The 15764-nt window shown below is 42.2% G+C and overlaps 1 protein-coding gene across 1 annotated transcript in view; it reads right to left on the bottom strand.

The window, feature by feature from the left end:
• Positions 1-973: 973 nt before the first annotated feature.
• Positions 974-15764, bottom strand: part of LOC138733855 (follistatin-like) — a 28695-nt gene continuing 13904 nt past the window's right edge. Inside the window, exon 7 of the mRNA XM_069881357.1 lies at positions 974-1016. Within this exon, the coding sequence (XP_069737458.1) occupies position 1016 (1 nt within the window). The 3' untranslated portion in view covers positions 974-1015. The remainder of the gene's footprint in view (positions 1017-15764) is intronic.

Raw genomic sequence — 15764 nt, 5'->3', positions numbered from 1 at the left:
AGAAATGGCTATATGATCATTACTTTTTCTCTTCCTGCTCTTCAGTGAAACAGTTAAGCATTTACTAGACTGATTGACTTGTGAAATTACCTCATATTGCCCCTTTTCTAAATTTATCTATGTATTTATTATTCCTCTCCTTACCTCTCTTCCCACATTTGTTCTGACCTCTAAGCCTTACATTAGCAATTACCTTTCCTTGAGTCATTAAAAAAATATTTTGAAGAGATTATCTCATTCCATGAAGAAAGCAGAAACAGGTTTAAGTGAGACACTTCATCAAAGAGACTTGTAATCCCTGTAGTGTCTGTGTATTCTTGTCAATTTGGAAAGTATCATATAAAACCCCTTCTTTGAGACTACTTTTCTCATGTATTTTCCATTTTATACCCTTGAAGTGCAGTGGAAAAACAGACAGAAAACTAATACTGTAATATAAGTTACAATTTCCCCCGCTCTTCATAAACAGGCTAAATGCTACTATAGCTCTCATATTTCTTTCTTTGTACTTTATTTGCCATGTAAGAGTTTGGAGACTCTTCTTCTTTCTCATTTCCTATTTTCCTCATAAGAAGGTGAAGGGTAGTAATATTAAAACAGAGTAATAAATACCCTGTACACATGTGCATGTCAGTGGTCACAGAAAATGTGACTATAAAGACAGATACAATAAGTAATCTTCAGAGTCTTTTATTAATTTAGATTTAGGTCACAAAGTGTCACAGACTGTCATTGATGAGCCAGTCTGACAACATAAATGTTGTTTTAGCTTTGTAGCAGCATTGAATTAATAGTTTTCAGACCTTTTGCAGTGTTCCTAACAGTCCACATGAAGCTGTAAAGATTAATTTTTAAACAGTACCTTTCCTGCTCAAGTCTTCTGCCCATGTTTCCATATGGTTCTATTTTCAAGCCTGTGAATCCATGCTTCTATTACTGCTTGCCTCCTTTTACTGGAACCCACTGGAGGAAAGTGCTATTAGGGTTTTTCTTTTAGGCAGAAGGGGGAAATTGTTCTGAAAAGAGAGCATGAGATAAAATAAGATGGCACATTTATGAAAAAAATGGGCATAATTATCAAGGTTTTTATTAAATCTTTGTGGTCTAGAGAGGACCACTGGCATTCTGAATGAGAACAAAGGCACTCAGAAATTAGCAACATTTTCTGGAAGCTTACATTTCCTTTTATGCTTTATATTTCTTTCTAATTCTGATAAATATTGGAAATGGAAAACACTCTATATCTATTCACAAAGATCTTTTTTTTATAAGCTACGCAAAAACTGTATAAGTAGCATTTAACAGGTTCAGACAGTTTAAAGGGAACTTTATAGCCTCATATTTAGATACTATTCATAGAATCATAGAATCATAGAATCACCAGGTTGGAAAAGACCCATCGGATCATTGAGTCCAACCATTCCTACCAAATACTAAACCATGCCCCTCAGCACCTCGTCCACCCGTCCCTTAAACACCTCCAGCGGACGATGCCTTGGCGTACCTGTGATATTAGCAGCAAGCACAGAGCATATGGCCGGTGTTCTCATGCTTGCTAGCTTGTTGAGACCTTGGAATCTTTACTAAGACCCATGAGTTAATAAGAAAAGAATGCATTAGATGGAAAACATGAAGATAAGGGCCACATCTGCGGTAAATAGTGGGTTGCACTCTATCACTGTAACTGTGGGATTCTCACAGGTGGAAACTCACTGGGGTAGCTGCTGACTGGGTACAGAAACACTATATAAGGTTTGCATCCTCTCAATAAAGGTGATCTTGCTTGTTGCCTCATCAACGGGATCCGTGCCTTTATCGCTACATCAGACTAAATCCTGTAAGATGGAGAGTTGTCCACATATAAAAGGAAATCTGATAATGCAGTAGGATGCCCTGTTTCTTCTCAGTACAGTAAAATATCACATCCCATTTATGTTTTATGTTTAATTTATTCCATGTTGTCTTATCTAGATCTGATCATGAAAAACCATTCAACTGCTATTTCCTTAACAATACTTATTTCATTTATAAATGACCGCGGAGAATGGGTCTGTAAATGAGTTATTGCTTTTGACTCTAATGTATCCTGTATGCACACTGGATCTTGTCCCTGAACTAAACTGAGCTGGTTTGGTTTTGTATTATTATCATGTAAGTAATCAGGAAGTATAATCTCCTGGGAGGTTTATAAATACCATGAAGAGTCATTATTAACAGTACCATGAACAATCCTATGGAAGACATGCCCCTCAGCACCTCGTCCACCTGTCTTTTAAACACCTCAAGGGAAGGTGACTCGACCACCTCCCTGGGCAGCCTGTTCCAGTGCCCAATGACCCTTTCCGTGAAAAATTTTTTCCTGATGTCAAGCCTGAACCTCCCCTGGTGGAGCTTGAGGCCATTCCCTCTCGTCCTGTCCCCTGACACTTGGGAGAAGAGGCCATCTCCCTCCTCTCTACAACCTCCATTCAGGTAGTTGTAGAGAGCAATAAGGTCTCCACTCAGCCTCCTCTTCTACAGGCAGCTCTCTCAGCTGCTCCTTGTAAGACCTATGCTCCAGCCCCTTCACCAGATACATTGCTCTTCCCTGGACACGCTCCAGAGCCTCAACATCCTCCTTGTGGTGAGGGGCCCAGAACAAAACACAATACTCGAGGTGCGGTCTCACCAGTGCCGAGGACAGAGGGAGAATAACCTCCCTGGACCTGCTGGTCACGCCGTTTCTGATACAAGCCAAGATGCCATTGGCCTTCTTGGCCACCTGGGCACACTGCTGGCTCATGTTCAGTCAGACCCCCAGGTCTCTCTCCTCCAGGCAGCTTTCTAGACAGACTTGTCCTAGTCTGTAGCACTGCATAGGGTTGTTGCGCCCCAAGTGCAGGACCCGGCATTTGGCCTTGTTAAACCTCATGCCATTGGACTCAGCCCAGCGGTCCAGCCTGTTCAGATCCCTTTGCAGAGCCTCCCTATCCTCCAGCAGATCAACACTTCCACCCAGCCTAGTGTTGTCCGCAAACCTGCTATGGGTGCACTCAATGCCTTCATCCAGGTCACTGATGAAGGCACTGAACAGGGCTGGACCCAGCACTGAGCCCTGGAGAACCCCACTTGTCACTGGCCTCCAGCTGGAGTTAACTCCATTTCCCACCACTCTCTGGGCCCTGCCGTCCAACCGGTTTTCCACCCTGGAGAGTGTGCGCCTGTCCAGGCCGGAGGCTGACAGTTTCCTAAGCAGAATGCTGTGAGAAAATGTGTCAAAGGCTTTACTGAAGTCCAGAAAAACCACATCCACAGCCTTTCCCTCATCCAGTAAGCGAGTCACCTTGTCATAGAAGGCGATCAGGTTAGTTTGGCAAGACCTGCCTTTCGTGAACTCGTGTTGACTGGGCCTGATCACCCGGTTCTCTTGCATGTGCTTCATGATAGCACTCAAGATCACCTGCTCCATGACTTTCCCTGGCACTGAGGTCAGACTGACACTCCTGTAGTTTCCTGGGTCCTCCCTACGACCCTTCTTGTAGATGGGCACCACACCAGCCAGCCTCCAGTCTAGTGGAACTTCCTCAGTCTTCCAGGACTGCTGGAAGATGATGGAAAGGGGTTTGGCCAGAACATCCACCAGCTCCTTCAATACCTTGGGTGAATCCCATCCAGCCCCATAGACTTGTGGGTGTCTAGCTGGGCAAGCAAGTCTCTAACCACCTCCTCTTGGATCATGGGAGCCTCATTTTGCTCCTCTAACTCCTGGGTTTGTACACAGAGGGAACAACTTTATTTACAGTTAAAGACTGAGGCAAAGAAGGCATTAAGTACCTCAGCCTTTTCCTCATCCCCTGTCACTGTCCTTCCTTCTGCATCCAATAGGGACTGAATATTCTTCCCAGTCCTCCTTTCATTGTGAATGTGTTTATAGAAAGATTTTTTATTATCTTTCACGGACTTAGCCCATTTGATTTCTAGTTGGGCCTTAGCCCTCCGGATTTTTTCTCTGCACGATCTCACTTCACTCCTTTAGTCCACCCAAGATGCCTGTCCCTTCTTCCAAAGCTCATAGACATTTCTCTTCCTTTTGATATCTCTCAGGATCTCCCTACTCAACCAAGCTGGTTTTTTCCCCCGCCGGCTCTTTTTCCGGAACATGGGGATGGCTTTCTCCTGAGCTGCTAGGATTTCCTTTTTGAAGAGCGCCCAGCCCTCATGGGCTCCCTTGCCCTTAAGGACTGTTTCCCATGGGACTTTGCCAACCAGCCTTCTGAACAGTCCAAAGTCTGCCCTCTGGAAGTTTAATGCGACTGTTCTGCTAATCCCCCTCTTCACCTCACCTAGAACTGAAATCCCTATCATCTCGTGATTGCTTTGTCCCAGGTGTCCTCCTACCGTCACATCCCCCACAAGGCCTTCTCTGTTCACAAACAGCAGGTCCAGGAGGGCACCTTCCCTTGTCGGCTCATTCACCAGTTGTATGAGGAAGTTGTCTTCCACTCACTCCAAGAACCTCCTAGACTGCTTCCTTTCTGCTGTATTGTACTTCCAGTAGACATCTGGAAGACTGAAGTCTCCCACAAGGACCAGAGGTAGCGATCTTGAGACTATCCCCAGTTGTTTATAGAAGAGCTCATCAGCTGCTTCTTCTTGGCTGGGTAGTCTATAACAGACTCCCACCACAATATCTACCTTCTGGTGGGCTCCTCTGATTTTAACCCACAGGCACTCGATCTCCTCATCACCATAATCGAGCTCAAGTGTATCAAAGCACTCTCTTACATAGAGGGCTACCCTGCCTCCTCTCCTACCCTTCCTGTCCTGCCTGAAGAGTTTATACCCCATCATAGCTGCACTCCTGTTATATGAGTCATCCCACCACATTTCCATGATAGCAACGACATCATAGCCTCCTTGCCCTACAACATCTTCCAACTCCTCCTTCTTATTGCCCATGCTGCGTGTATTGGTGTAAATGCACTTCAGCTGGGCTGGCGATCCTTCAGCTCTCATAAAGGGAATAGAGTTTATTCCCAATTTACTGGTCATTGGAATAGCTAACACCAGAGTGCCAATTTCTTCCTTATCGTCATCAGGTGCAATTGCCCCCACTTGATCTGTTTTGAGGTACTGGTGGTCCTCACCAGCACACCATCTCTGAGTCACTCGTGTCCCACTTCCAGGCTCACTCCTGACTAGCCTGGTCTCATCCCCCTCCCCCTCCCCCTCTAGTTTAAAGTTCAGTTAATGAGCCTAGCTAGATTTTTAGCATGGGCTTTAGCCCCCCTAGGAGACACGCATGTCCCATCCCTAGTAAGAAAGCCTGGGGATGCTTGGGCCACCTCATGATCAAAGAAAACAAAGCCCCTCTCCTCACACCAGGCTCGGAGCGAGGCATTAGTCGATTTCTTATTTTTGACTACTTGCTCCTCTGTATTTAGCATTGGAATGGAGCTAAAGGTACCACTAGTTTATATTAACTGATTAGAAATGCATAATCAAAACCAAATGCATTTTGAGCACATTTTAACTAAAATACATTATAAAGTGTCCTCACATGTGTTTAAAACCCAGCTCTATTTCTCATGTTCATATAATGTAGAGTCCTTCATGCATTCAATGGAGATATTCATGGCCTTAAAGAAATTTGGAACATGGTAAATACACTGCTGAATTGAGGCCTCTGATTTCAATGAACTGAAATATAAAACAAAACTGAGATCCTCAAATAACTAGGAAAGAACTGCAAAAAAGTACAACTTTCAGAAGAAGCTTTAAAAAAAGGCTTGTCACAATTTGCTGCTTGGATAAAGCAAATACAAAATTTTACAGTGGCTTGAAATGTTTCCATTATTCACAAACTTGGAATTTTCATTTCAGAAGGACAACTAGAATCATAAAGTATATTAAACACAGAGAATGAATTTTCCCTTTTGTTATTTTTCTTTCTTTAAGAACACAGACAACAGTGTTGAAACTTGGTTTTACATGTTTCTGACTTTCAATTTCTAGGGATATTTCTTGAAAAATATCCAAGTTATGAAGCCCATATGCAACATGCACAACTTCTGCAGATAAATAATGTGTAATGTTTGAATTTTTAGCAGGAAAATTATACATTCAGGAAAAAAACCACCCAGAATTCTTAACACTGATATTCATAGAATCATAGGACGCTCTAAGGTCTCCTCCGAGCCTTCTCTTCTCCAGGCTGAACAACCCCAACTCTCTCAACCTGTCATCCTATGAAAGGTGCTCCAGTCTTGGATCATCTCTGTGGCCCTCAATTCAACTTTGTTTAATTGCTACTGATTTCTACAAAATGAAGGGGGATTTCAGGAATTCTTATGTAAATTATTTTGAACTTTGCCTTGAATAATTATCTTCATGACCCTCTCCATCACCACAACCTTTAGTCTTAAAGGTCTCCCTAAGAACTCAAAGCCCGTGATTTATTATATGTTATTTATTCTGTGTCTATTATGGTTTGACTGTTGCCTCACCAGGTTAAATTTTTCCCATTGCAACCTGGATTTCAGTATTTGGATTTTCCTTTTCTTTAGTGCTTAAAGGGTTTTGCAGTGCTAGCTTCTCAACATGAAGAACTGGAACAAGAAAATAAATTTTAATAGAAAATTGTTGAGTTCAGGTTATTGTGCTTGTAAGTCACATTTCTAGAAATAGTGGCAAGGTGTTATGGTCTTTTTAACCAAGACTGAAGGGGATCTTCTGGCTCATCCAGTCTCCTCCTGTTTCAGGCAACCACATCATATAGCCTTTTTAATAAATTGATGGAGTTCCGTCTTAAGATGATCTGGGCTATTTTTGCCCCATTGCTCCTTCTGGAAGACTGTTCAAGAGCTTCATTGCTCTTTCTATCCTGTCTTGTGATTGTGTTGGACTTGTATGATGTCCATATCACACAACTGCCTTGTATCATTGTTAGTAGCCCCTCAATCTGGAGTCTCATTCTTTTTCCTGTTGCAACTTGCCAATGATCAATGCCATCCAATTCTCTGTGGGTAGTATCTGTGTTTTCATCTATACTGACCGTGTATCCTAACTTTTGTTATCAACATATATATGCTTGGATTCTGTCCAAAGGTTCAGTTAACAAATATATTAAACATGATGTTTGAGGAGCACTCTGGTTGGATACTTCCTTTCTCAGGACTGCTTGTGATCATCGCCTTTTTCCTCTTTTTAGCCTTTTTTTACCTGCCTTACCATTCTTCCACTAATTACCACCTTCTTCTAGCATAACTAAAATTTTCCTTTATGGTGTCATAACACAATTTTTGTTGATGCCCAAGTGGATTGCATTTTCTTTGTCTGGAGATATGTTATCTGGTCAAAGAATGTCAGTATCTGATCACATGATGTCAGTATGATGAAATTTGCATCTAACATTTTATCTATCTTGTCTTATCTTCCACCCCTCCCACCCTACCCCCCCATTTATTCTTGCTTTCTGCTATGAACTTCTGCACATTGTTAGGGCAGCCTCATGGAATCTGAAGCTTTTTTTTAGAATCATAGAATCATTGAATAACCAGGTTGGAAGAGCCAGGTCTTTAAGAAACAAGAATTGCAAGCTGCAGTTTTCCCACAATATCATTTACTTCTGCCGTTTGCTGTGTCAACCATCTGAAATGTAAGACAGAAACTAAACTTTGCTTACTAATGGAAAAAGACAGCATCGGTGAAAGTTTAAATACCTTCACGCAAAAATAAGCTCCAAATTCAGACTTTCTAGACCATGCTTTTATTGGAAGTTGATTCTAGCTTAGTCTAATTTTATTCTTGGTTTTGGATTATTCATTCCCTTTTTGACAAGTCACCAAGTCATGCTTTTTTTTTCTGGCATGGATCACCCTCTTTTTTGTAGCAAAAGTAGGTGGAGAGAAGTCAGCAGAAAGAAATTACAAAAGTTCCATTCTGTCTAAATTTTTGGAGGAAGGTTGTATTTCTTTGCAGTATCCTAGGCACTTGTTGTCCCTGACAATAGGTTTCCAGAGTTAATATACAATTGTCATGCAGCCTGTCCAAAGACCTCTTGCAAAAGAGGTCTTCTTTTCTGTCTGTTAAAGATGTGTTTTGGCATTTGCTTTAATCTTATAAAAAATTCTGTCCTTTTAAAACAGAGCTTTATAATGTATTCATGTATAGTAGGTCAGATAACTTGTTCTCATGTAGATAGATCAGTGACATACAAGAAAGGAAATGTGAATTATCTGCCCACATCCCATAGTTTAGAGAGCATAACAGACTGAGCTATACACCTAGGACATTCCTAGTAATATCAGGAACCCACAAGGTGTGTCCAATAGCACTTAATTCCTTCTCATTCCTTGCTTCAGTCTGCCTAGCTATATTTGCAGCTCTTTAATTTGCGCATGAAAGAAATTATTCTAAGCAATTATTTACATAGTGTCTCCACTCTTGAAGTAACATGTTGATTCCATTGAAAACTGTATTTTGTAGTTCATTACTCAGAGTATCAAGACAAAATTGCCTAATAAAAAAAGCATAAGACAAGATGATTTGCATAGCTCAGGTGAAATTCACAGCAGAAGAAAATGCCAAGATACATTCTATAAGGCAACAACTTATTCCAAATCTGGCACTTCTCCTATTCAGAAACACAGATTGTGAAGTTCACTTGAGTTATTAAAATCAATCATATTTTCCCCTGAGTATTTTAATAGCAAGCACATTTTCTGTTATTAGTGTATTACTTGTTCACTATTTACTTATCAATATACTGAGTTTATTCACTTACCTGCTGTCTTTCTCTCCCGAATCTTCAAGAAAAATCTCTGTAGTACATTTAAAGAAGTAAGGAGCATAGACAGGTTGATACATGTGTGCCTTTGCTAGAGAATTAAGATGAGTATTATGCACAGCTCATTTGTGACTTTGTACTTTGCCATTCTATCACATGCAATTTATATAAGCAATTCCTAGACCCATACAAATAAGGGTTTAGCATATACAGTGTATAAATCTGACTCGAGGGCTGTGTCTGTATTAGTAAATAAAATGGACCAAGGAATGTTCTTTGGTCCTGAAGCTAACTGGGATAGCAAGGCCTGTGTCCATATGGCTAACTTTTGCCCTTCTAACTGTATTAACAGTATTCTTATTGGGGATGATCCTTGGCCTGTGCAAACCCCTGAAATATGACTTTGAATTGTGGGAGAGATGCAGTTGGCCTGAGCCAAAACTATGCTAGGAGTGCTGTGGTCCTGCTGAGCTTATCAGTGCAGTGTTATCAGAAGATTTCATTGTATCCCTGCCTGCCTCAGGATACTGTTCAGGGTCCCTTTCTAGCCTCAGTAACCTAAGGCCCAGCATAGCTCTCCATACCAAACCCAGTGGCTTAGGGCTACTTGCCTTCATGGAAGGGATGGAAGGGCAAAAACTCCACCTCCTTCCTCATCCTAGGTTTATTTATTGGTAACGATGTTGCTCCATAACTTGGGAGAGGGGAGAAAGACTGCACATATGGTGAGACTGTCTATCCTCCCTCAAGAAAATAAGCAGCAGTTGTTATACTCCCTCTACTTTGTTGAGCCACCATCCCTCCATGGAAGCTTTAAATAAAGATATCATCTATGATTTTCAGTTTCTGTGAAACTCAAGGAAGCTTTGAGGATTATGTGCACATGATTACAGCCAATCTGCCCGAGACAGACAGTACATCAAGTGATTGTATGTGCAATTAATTACAGTTATTTGGTCTGAACATGCAAATAGTGTGTGCATGCTTTTTCAATGAGTTGTTGAAAAATTGACCTTAAATATTTCGCTTTTCATTGGAAAAGATGAGGATTTCAGATTTCACAACAACAGGCATATTAGACACTTCCTCTTCTCTGGATCATATATATATATAAAAAAAAAATTCTTTATTAACATCATCAGAACAAAGAGCAAGAACATAGCTTCTGGGCTTGATACATGCTGCTGACTATTTTACAAGACTATAATAAAAGCTTATTTGATATGTTCTTATATGATTTGCTACTGTAGTGAAAAAAAAACATTAAAACATTATAAGCAGCTGTGGCTACTTGTTCCTGTGAAAAAGAAAATCCCAAATGTCAACTTGGTTTCTGTGGTTCTTCAGAAAATAGTGTATTCAAGTCTGGTCTGTACCAGAACTAGGATATACGTTTAAAACATGTTTAAACTAGAATTACCATTTCTAGATGAGGGGAATGATTGCCCTATGCAGGACTAATAAAAAGAAACATTCTTAAGTGCAGACAAGGCTTCAGTTTCATAGACACAGAACAGTCCTGAATAAATAAATAACCTCTCTGCTTGTTGGTCAGGCCTGCTGACTTACGATTTTATCATGTTTTTCAGTATTTGTTTTTGGTTTTGTTTGTTTTTTTAAATCCTCAAGTTGTTGCATAACACGAATGCATAGAAGTCTGTGCTTCATATTAGACCATCTTTCTAGCTTTCATAGTTGTGGAGAAAATGCTTGGAAACACTCTTACAGTCCCCACTTTTAACACAGCAAATAGAAGGATCTGAAATGTGCAGTATTTTAAAATACTGTAAGTTTAAAATCAAGTTCCTTCTTTATAAGACCTTCTCTTTTTTAACACTATATTTTTGATAATAATTACTTTCTATAGATTTTATTTGCCGGAGCTGGTTTGAAATCTGTTGTATCTCACGTTCAAGGATGCATAGTAAGATTTACTTTTTAACAGGATTGCATACATTAGAAAAGTATGGCTTGAGATTCAGGGGCTTTTGCTAAAAATTGTGACTTTTTTCATTTTGGAAACATATTACAGTAGGTACACTTATCCTTTTTAGATGTGCTTTATGAACTAAAACTTAGAAGTTGAGCTCTGTGCAGAGTACTGGTTATGAACATTTTGAAACAAGTAGATTTAGAACAAATTTCACAAGCACAAAATAACCCATGTTTTTGTTAAAATAAAGAGTGCCCATGAGCCTCCTCAGATGTAGTATCAAGAAGGAGCTTTTTGCCTGCGTGAGACTGTACACATCTGTTAATTCAGAGATCTAAATGCAAAATCCAGTATTCAGGGACACCAGGTAGATATCTGATACTCTCTGAGGAATTTGGGCTTCATAACCATTTTATGGATTATTCACAGCCAGGGATTTTTTTCCCTGCTTGTGACAGAAAAAAATATGGGTGAAATATTTGCATCAATAATTAATCCTGGTATAAAAAAAATACAAGTTACTAATAAATGAGAAACAAAGACATGTCACTGCAAAAAAATCATCTGTTAATGCCTCTTCATTTACTGAAATGGCATCCTACATACCACAAAAGTTCTATCAATAACTACAGAATATTTCTCTAGGTGAAAGTCAGGAATATTCTCCAGCTCTACTGTGAATGCTGCAGTCATAGCACAGTATAATTTGAGATTGGATTAAAAGTGCATAGAACATGGAAAATAAGGAGATACGACTGTTTAAGTCTACTTTTCATGACTGTATTCAGAAGTATGATTTAGGAGCCTCAGGGCTCAATTCACTTGTTCACACATAGTGATCATGTTCCATTTAAAACTCATTAGGGTATTGCAAGCTTCCTCATGGGGCTGTCAAATATGACACAGGAGCTATGGAAGAATTGTGTCCCTTGGGAACAGCAGCTGGAGACCAAACAGGTTATCCTAAGATGCCTGAAGTGCCACTAGGTGAGTGTGTACTGGCAACTGAGCCTTAAACCTTCAAAGTCCAGGCTGAATTCAAGCTTAGGATCTGTTCTTGAAGAAGGTATCTGTTCCACTTCTTCTAAAGAACTAAGACAGTCTTTTCTTCAATGTGGCTATATCTTTCTATTCAGTATGCTTGCTCAACATATCGACTCTTTCCTTCATTAAACATACTCTTTCCTTGCTCAAAGATCATGCAGGTGGTATGGGGCAACCTCCACCTCCCCCAGTAACACTGAAGAGTTGGGCAAACCCCATAAACTTGGCTACATCCCATGATGATGCCCTGGTTGTAAGATCACCCTCCTAAAATATAGAATGGTTTGGGTTGGAAGTGACCTTAAAACCCATCCAGTTCCAACCCCCTGCCATGGGCAGGGACACCTCCCACTGGATCAGGTTGCTCAAAGCCCCATCCAACCTGGCCTTGAACACCTCCAGGGATGGGGCAGCCACCACTGCTCTGGGCAACCTGGGCCAGGACCTCCCCACCCTCACAGGAAAACATTTCTCCCTAAGATCTCATCTCAATCTCCCCTCTTGCCACTGAAAATGGTTCTCCTCATCTCATGCATGCACTCCCTGATCAAGAGCTCCTCCCCAGCTTTCCTGGAGCCCCTTTCCATACTGATTGAACTCACCATCCACATAGTAGCACAACATCAGTGCTTCCCAAAGTTTTCCCTTAGCAACTCTACTTCGAGGGTCACATCTCCACTTTCATTTTCATTTCCAGGCTTTCGGGCCTCAAGTGCGGTCATGACCCTAACTTAGGAATGGTTGTTTAACACACTGAAATTGAGCATACTAGCCAGTAAATATATCAACAAAACAAACCCATCCAGTCTATCCAAGACCTTGCACAGTCTACCACCCCTGAAGGCCTTACCTATTAAAAATGGGACAGACCTTCAAAACCATGTATCTACTTGCAAGCTCATATACTGCTTTGGGTATGTGTTACCATTGTCTTGTAGTCTTTCTTTGTGATATTTAGCAAAGTCTAGTGTTAACAAATATATGCTAACATTTCTGAAAATATAGAGCCTCTTTTTCTCTCTCATGCATATGTTGGAGGTGCTGCTTAGATTTATTGTTTGCACATAATAGAGTTCACAGTTATTGTCTGTCAGAAACAAGATCTGGAAAGTCTGCTGTTCCCACAGCAGGAACAATACACACATCTACTTAAACCGCAGTGTAAATTCTATTGTCCTTAGCAATTAAATCTCTTACACAGCATTCTATCAATTCTCCTCCTCCTTAACTCCTATTGGTCTTTACCCTCTTCTCCCTTCTTCTTCCTCTGCTGTCTTCTGTTTTTTTCTTCTGTGTCTCACACTCCATTTTTTAACCTCTTCTCCAGAAGCCCCATGTTTGAACTCAGAGATGATGCTACAAAAGTTCCTACTTCTCTTGCAGAACTTTTTACCAATAGATCTCAGAGCTTTGCACAGGTCCATTTTAGCTCCATTCAAACACTAAGGAATGAGGAGCAAGAAGTCAAAAAGAAGCACTTGATTAATACCTGGCTCCAAGCCTGGTGTGAGGAGAGAGGCTTTGGGTTCTTTGATCATGGGGTGGCCCATGCACCCCTAGACTTTCTTACTAGGGATGGGGCACGCTTGTCTACTAGGAGGACTAAAGTCCTTACTAAAAATCTAGCTAGGCTCATTAACTGAATTTTAAACTAGATGTCGAGGGGGAGGGGGATGAGACCAGGCTAGACGGGAGTGAGCCTGGAAGTGGAACTCCAGTGACTAAGAGACGGTGTGCTGGCAAGGACTGCCAGTATGTCACCACAGAGCAAGTCGGGGCGAGTACATCTGGTGACAGTAAGGATGAAACAGGCACTGAGGGGTTAGATATTCCAAGGACCATTCAATTGGGCATGAACTCTATTCCCTTTATGAGGGCTGAAGGATCGCCAGCCCAGCTGAAGTGCATTTACACCAATACACACAGCATGGGCAATAAGAAGAAGGAGTTGGAAGATGTTGTAGGGCAAGGAGACTACTATGTCATTGCCATCACGGAAACGTGGTGGGATGACTTGTATAACTGGACTGCAGCTATGGTGGGGTATAAACTCTTCAGGTGGGACAGGAAGGGTAGGAGAGGAGGCAGGGTAGCCCTCTATGTAAGAGAGTGCTTTGATACACTTGAGCTCGATTATGGTGATGAGGAGATCGAGTGCCTGTGGGTTAAAATCAGAGGAGCCCACCAGAAGGTAGATATTGTGGTGGGAGTCTGTTATAGACTACCCAGCCAAGAAGAAGCAGCTGATGAGCTCTTCTATAAACAACTGGGGATAGTCTCAAGATCGCTACCTCTGGTCCTTGTGGGAGACTTCAGTCTTCCAGATGTCTACTGGAAGTACAATACAGCAGAAAGGAAGCAGTCTAGGAGGTTCTTGGAGTGAGTGGAAGACAACTTCCTCATACAACTGGTGAATGAGCCGACAAGGGAAGGTGCCCTCCTGGACCTGCTGTTTGTGAACAGAGAAGGCCTTGTGGGGGATGTGACGGTAGGAGGACACCTGGGACAAAGCAATCACGAGATGATAGGGATTTCAGTTCTAGGTGAGGTGAAGAGGGGGATTAGCAGAACAGTCGCATTAAACTTCCAGAGGGCAGACTTTGGACTGTTCAGAAGGCTGGTTGGCAAAGTCCCATGGGAAACAGTCCTTAAGGGCAAGGGAGCCCATGAGGGCTGGGCGCTCTTCAAAAAGGAAATCCTAGCAGCTCAGGAGAAAGCCATCCCCATGTTCCGGAAAAAGAGCCGGCAGGGGAAAAAACCAGCTTGGTTGAGTAGGGAGATCCTGAGAGATATCAAAAGGAAGAGAAATGTCTATGAGCTTTGGAAGAAGGGACAGGCATCTTGGGTGGACTAAAGGAGTGAAGTGAGATCGTGCAGAGAAAAAATCCGGAGGGCTAAGGCCCAACTAGAAATCAAATGGGCTAAGTCCGTGAAAGATAATAAAAAATCTTTCTATAAACACATTCACAATGAAAGGAGGACTGGGAAGAATATTCAGTCCCTATTGGATGCAGAAGGAAGGACAGTGACAGGGGATGAGGAAAAGGCTGAGGTACTTAATGCCTTCTTTGCCTCAGTCTTTAACTGTAAATAAAGTTGTTCCCTCTGTGTACAAACCCAGGAGTTAGAGGAGCAAAATGAGGCTCCCATGATCCAAGAGGAGGTGGTTAGAGACTTGCTTGCCCAGCTAGACACCCACAAGTCTATGGGGCTGGATGGGATTCACCCAAGGTATTGAAGGAGCTGGTGGATGTTCTGGCCAAACCCCTTTCCATCATCTTCCAGCAGTCCTGGAAGACTGAGGAAGTTCCACTAGACTGGAGGCTGGCTGGTGTGGTGCCCATCTACAAGAAGGGTCGTAGGGAGGACCCAGGAAACTACAGGAGTGTCAGTCTGACCTCAGTGCCAGGGAAAGTCATGGAGCAGGTGATCTTGAGTGCTATCATGAAGCACATGCAAGAGAACCGGGTGATCAGGCCCAGTCAACACGAGTTCACGAAAGGCAGGTCTTGCCAAACTAACCTGATCGCCTTCTATGACAAGGTGACTCGCTTACTGGATGAGGGAAAGGCTGTGGATGTGGTTTTTCTGGACTTCAGTAAAGCCTTTGACACATTTTCTCACAGCATTCTGCTTAGGAAACTGTCAGCCTCCGGCCTGGACAGGCGCACACTCTCCAGGGTGGAAAACCGGTTGGACGGCAGGGCCCAGAGAGTGGTGGGAAATGGAGTTAACTCCAGCTGGAGGCCAGTGACAAGTGGGGTTCTCCAGGGCTCAGTGCTGGGTCCAGCCCTGTTCAGTGCCTTCATCAGTGACCTGGATGAAGGCATCGAGTGCACCCATAGCAGGTTTGCGGACAACACTAGGCTGGGTGGAAGTGTTGATCTGCTGGAGGATAGGGAGGCTCTGCAAAGGGATCTGAACAGGCTGGACCGCTGGGCCAATGGCATGAGGTTTAACAAGGCCAAATGCCGGGTCCTGCACTTGGGGCGCAACAACCCTATGCAGTGCTACAGACTA

This window comes from Phaenicophaeus curvirostris, assembly GCF_032191515.1.
Source record: "Phaenicophaeus curvirostris isolate KB17595 chromosome Z unlocalized genomic scaffold, BPBGC_Pcur_1.0 scaffold_52, whole genome shotgun sequence".
Lineage (NCBI taxonomy): Eukaryota > Metazoa > Chordata > Aves > Cuculiformes > Cuculidae > Phaenicophaeus > Phaenicophaeus curvirostris.
This window is presented reverse-complemented; position numbering and strand designations above follow the sequence as displayed.